At 34.6% G+C, this 4,405-nt stretch overlaps 1 protein-coding gene across 1 annotated transcript in view; it reads right to left on the reverse strand.

Moving 5' to 3' along the window:
* Window positions 1–4,405, reverse strand: part of LOAG_17564 (hypothetical protein) — a 14,255-nt gene that overhangs the window by 2,943 nt on the left and 6,907 nt on the right. The window contains exons 19-30 of the mRNA XM_020450224.1: window positions 3,957–4,030; window positions 3,584–3,754; window positions 3,076–3,245; window positions 2,802–2,978; window positions 2,301–2,486; window positions 1,890–2,098; window positions 1,704–1,793; window positions 1,258–1,515; window positions 893–1,049; window positions 730–788; window positions 512–627; window positions 170–249 (exon numbers count right to left, since the gene is read on the reverse strand). Coding sequence (XP_020306133.1) covers window positions 170–249; window positions 512–627; window positions 730–788; window positions 893–1,049; window positions 1,258–1,515; window positions 1,704–1,793; window positions 1,890–2,098; window positions 2,301–2,486; window positions 2,802–2,978; window positions 3,076–3,245; window positions 3,584–3,754; window positions 3,957–4,030 — 1,747 coding nt within the window. The remainder of the gene's footprint in view (window positions 1–169; window positions 250–511; window positions 628–729; window positions 789–892; window positions 1,050–1,257; window positions 1,516–1,703; window positions 1,794–1,889; window positions 2,099–2,300; window positions 2,487–2,801; window positions 2,979–3,075; window positions 3,246–3,583; window positions 3,755–3,956; window positions 4,031–4,405) is intronic.

The following is a 4,405-nucleotide window of genomic DNA, read 5'->3' on the forward strand; positions in this document are numbered from 1 at the left end:
TATATTCATTGAAATAGAAAATACTTTATACTCATTGCCTTCCATTCCACTTTCATGATCATAAAGGAAGAATTATTCATAAAAATTATGAAAGTACAAAAAAAGCAATATAATACTCAAACAGAAAACTTGAAACACTTCGATTATTTAGATAGATTCAAAACTGTACCTGGGAAGGATTTACGGATATGTTCGTATTGCTACATGTTTCAACTCTTCTTTGCAGCTGTTCTGGCTGCATACGATATTCTGAAAGATAGTAATATGCAGTTTTCACAACTCTAAATAATAAGTGGACAACAGCTACAGTGAAAGATAAAGAAAGAGTAGATTCATATGTTGTATTTAAATCTAAATGGTTAATTGAGGAAATGAAAGCAATGAACGAGTTTACAGTGCTGTAAAAGATGATGGAGAACATGGAACCAGTTACACTTGAAACATAAAGGCATAAAATATAGCTATATCTTTGCTAAACAAATTCGTTTTCCTCAATATTCTCAAACCCAACCTGTATTTTCAGGCTTTCGATTTTCTACTTCATGTTGATTGACCGGGACTGTTGAGATGGTGACTTCCTCCTGTCCAATCTGCCATTTGATCGTCTGAGAGCCTAATGTTGGCGTACTGTAATGATAATCAAAGAATAATTTCGTTCAGATGAAATATAATTTATGAGTTTTAAAAACGGATAAATCCTATAACATGACCAGAAGTATAAAAACCTACTTAATGAAGTCATTCGCTTGGCTACCACTGTCTTCAATGAAATCTTCCGTAGCTTTGATCTGAAATGATTGGTTTCGACATTCATAAATAAGATTATAGGCAACCAATCAAAACTTCAATTTTTTGGAGAACTTTTCCTTAATTATAACAGAAAAAGAATTACTTGCGATGATACATCTTCGGTATTATGATCGATAACTGCCGCAGAATCATCTTGTACCACTTTACTTTCCTCAATCATTTGTTGCTTATCTATGAAAGATCGCAAGGCTGGAATCCAGGTTGTACTGTTTGTGTCTGCGGATGCCACAAATTTCAAACTAAAAATATGCTCATAAATCTCAGGTTCACAGACAGATGAAAAAATGTCTGAATGAAAAAGAATCACACCATTTTATTTCCTTCTTCTGCATGCATTTTAGGGACACCCTATTTTGCACTGCAGAAGTATACACGATTAGTATCATGAAAGGAATGATTTTGAAGTTTAGAGACAAATTAGACAAACAAAAAATGTATAATGCACACCGTTCAGCGAGTTCGTAAAGCCGTTCAAGTTGTCTGATATCAATTTCATGATGTCGATCCCAAATCTCCTTCGCAATTTCAACGCAATATCGGAAAGCATCTATTGCAGAATTCCCAAATTCCGAAACCATTTCCGCATAATCCAGACGAAGTAGCTGATATACAAGTGATGCGTTGGAATTTACCGGAAACCCATTGTTGGCCAATTTAATGGAATATTGAAAAATTTCCGTAGCATGTAAATCTAATATCGAGAAGCTGAAACTCTATGTAACTTAGAGGAACATTAAAAAAAAATGGTAATGCCACAGATGCAATCTTACACTTCAAGAAAAATGGAGAAGGGGACTGACACAAATGATAGTAATATTGCCGTATTTTGAGAACTATACGCAAGTATCTGAGGAAATTTTTCTATAAACAGAAGGACAAAAAATTCTTATCACCCTTTAGAAAATTTGAAATCCATTTCTTCTCCTGGCAAAGTTGCATGAATAAGTATTATGTGTCGACGAACATCTGCATTCATATCTTCGCTGAAAACTTCAGTTATGAAATTCGCTTAATAAGAGCACCGTGGATAAAAAATTTCAATATTTCGAAAGGGAAAAATTAAACAGAAAAAGATACACCTTCTAGGTACTGGTTGAAACGGATTATAGCTAGGTATCAAAAGGTTGACTGCTAGGAAACAAAAATCCGCCGCAGCATGCAATCCACGACGAGCGAGCACGCAACCAAGTTGATACACCGTTCCAAGAGCTGCTGGAGTATTTAAATTGGCTAGTACTATAGCTGCATGTGAACGCCAGCTATCTACTTCGTCCATCGGTGGACTTGTCTAGAAAAACATTTACTTAACCATATTTTATAACTGATGACATCCGGGATAACACGCTTTAGTCCACTCATCTATTTTTAATTTAAGATATGCACACATAACTAGAGAAAATGATTAAAACTCACTTAATCGATCAGTAATTTGAAATCAGTGGGACTGGAAACATTATAAAGGATGATATTAATCAGAGGGCGAAGCTCACCAAAACCGGAGCCGGTTGTCCATTTGCAACTGAGAGAAGAGTCATTACAGGATTCAGCTCTGATCGATGCGACAAAAAGGCTGTCTCGATTTTTTCAAGTTCTTGTGGTTCATTGACACACATACGACGTGCCAGAATCATTGCATCCGAATACAGTCCGTCTTTAATCGCACTTTCAAGAGCTTCCTACAAGAATTTTTTCTTATCAAAACTTGATTTCGCAAGATCATCTTATAATATCTGGCTAATATTTGGTAGTCGCCATCCATGCCAATATCAACAGCTATAAAGAATCAGGATGATAAGGACCTTTAAGTCACAAAGAATTTCCAAATGTAACATGACACTCATATTTCTCTCTACGAACACTAGGACAAATATAGATATTACCAGGATTACAAATACCTACCTACTTTCCAAAAAACTCGAGTATTGTCAAAAAATTAAATTTGAGTTTGTGCAAGTTAATTTCGATATTGTAGAATAATATATGAAACCTACTATAATATGGCCACCTAGCAGAAGTTGTGTGAAACGATCATATGCCTTGGAATCCACAAAACGTTCATTGGAGTTTGCAGGAGTATGCAGACTTGACTTTTCCTTCCCATGTCGTCGCTGCTCTGACACATCACAAGTGGCCATTAATAATCGCGATAAATCCGGACCCGTTACTCGCTAAATCATCATTAGAGTTAACGCAGTTTTTGTTACTCAAATGAAAAAGGCCATGCACTAAAAAATTAAATGTTTTAATTCAAAGTCAAAAACACACTCCTTGTTGCTGCACAAGCATTTCCAAAAGCTGCCATATTAAAAGACAGTCACTTTCCAAGCTATTTGATGGATTCAAAAGATACGCTTCCGACTTCAGAATTAGTTCAATTTGACGCTGTACATAAAGGTGCACAGAATGAGTTGGAGTAAATCCGGCAACAAGAGGACCTGAAAACCAGCAGTCACAGAAAGATTAAAATATAAGAATATAGGTAACATAAAATATAAGGATATAGCAAGAAAAGCTAGATATGAATACATATTTCACATCCAACCTTTCTTTGCAGTGAAAAAAATATTCAACCAGGAGTTGATTCAAAAGTTTTATATGAACCACTAACAGTTTTTTTATAATTCAAAGTAAAAAATGAAAACGTGAGTTTATTTCAAGAACGGTTTTTAAATTTCTTAAAAGGTGCTTACGATTACGACCCCAAACCAGTTTGTTCAACTGATTCAATTAGGAAGTTGGGAAAATGTCTTTACCATGAAAAATTAAACTATACCTCGGAACGATTCAATGGCATTCGAAATACGCGACAGTTTATGATTACTAAACAAACTTTTCAGATCGCGTATTTCTAGGATATTTTCCGAATTCTGAACATTTAGCATGATTACCTTTCCACCGACACCAAATCTAAGAAACGAGTGCGGAACACGGAATTTCAATGGTTCTGGAACAAATAGAACACAATTCGAAAAACCTCATTGTGAATGACAACAATCGGCCATCGAATTCCAAAAAGGAAATTAATAAAACAAATTAAAACCATTATTAGTATAAAGTATAAAGTAAATAGTATAAAGTAAAAGTAGAAAATGAGAAGACAAATTTCATAATAAGTAATGCTTAAACCTAATTTTTGACAAGCAAACCTTTAGTGGCAGAATCGATGCTGAGATGATCGCTGTCATTTTCAACATCACATCTGCTTCCTCGTTCACTTTGTCTGAAAAATTCAAGATGCATAAGGGAATCGAAACAGTTTTGAAAAAGTCCAAAAACGTGTTCCAAGTCATATTTAAAATATACTTTTTTGACTGCAGAAAAATAACTCTCATTAACTACATAGCATGCGTGTGCCAAAAATGAAATGAATTTACGAAAATGCAACTGGAATAGCAAACTTTTTTTAGAGAAAAGAAGAACGAGATGAATTAGAATGGGATAAGAAAAAAGAGAAAAGAAGACCAACTAGAATGAGAAAAGAAAGGACATGGAGCAAAATGCATTTTACAGCCAAAAAAAACTCGAAAGAGTTATTTGACTTACGTTTTCGTAAATTTATTTCATTTTTGCCACACAAAACACACACACACACACA

The sequence above is a fragment of the Loa loa genome, assembly GCF_000183805.2.
Source record: "Loa loa unplaced genomic scaffold supercont3.93, whole genome shotgun sequence".
NCBI classification, from domain to species: domain Eukaryota; kingdom Metazoa; phylum Nematoda; class Chromadorea; order Rhabditida; family Onchocercidae; genus Loa; species Loa loa.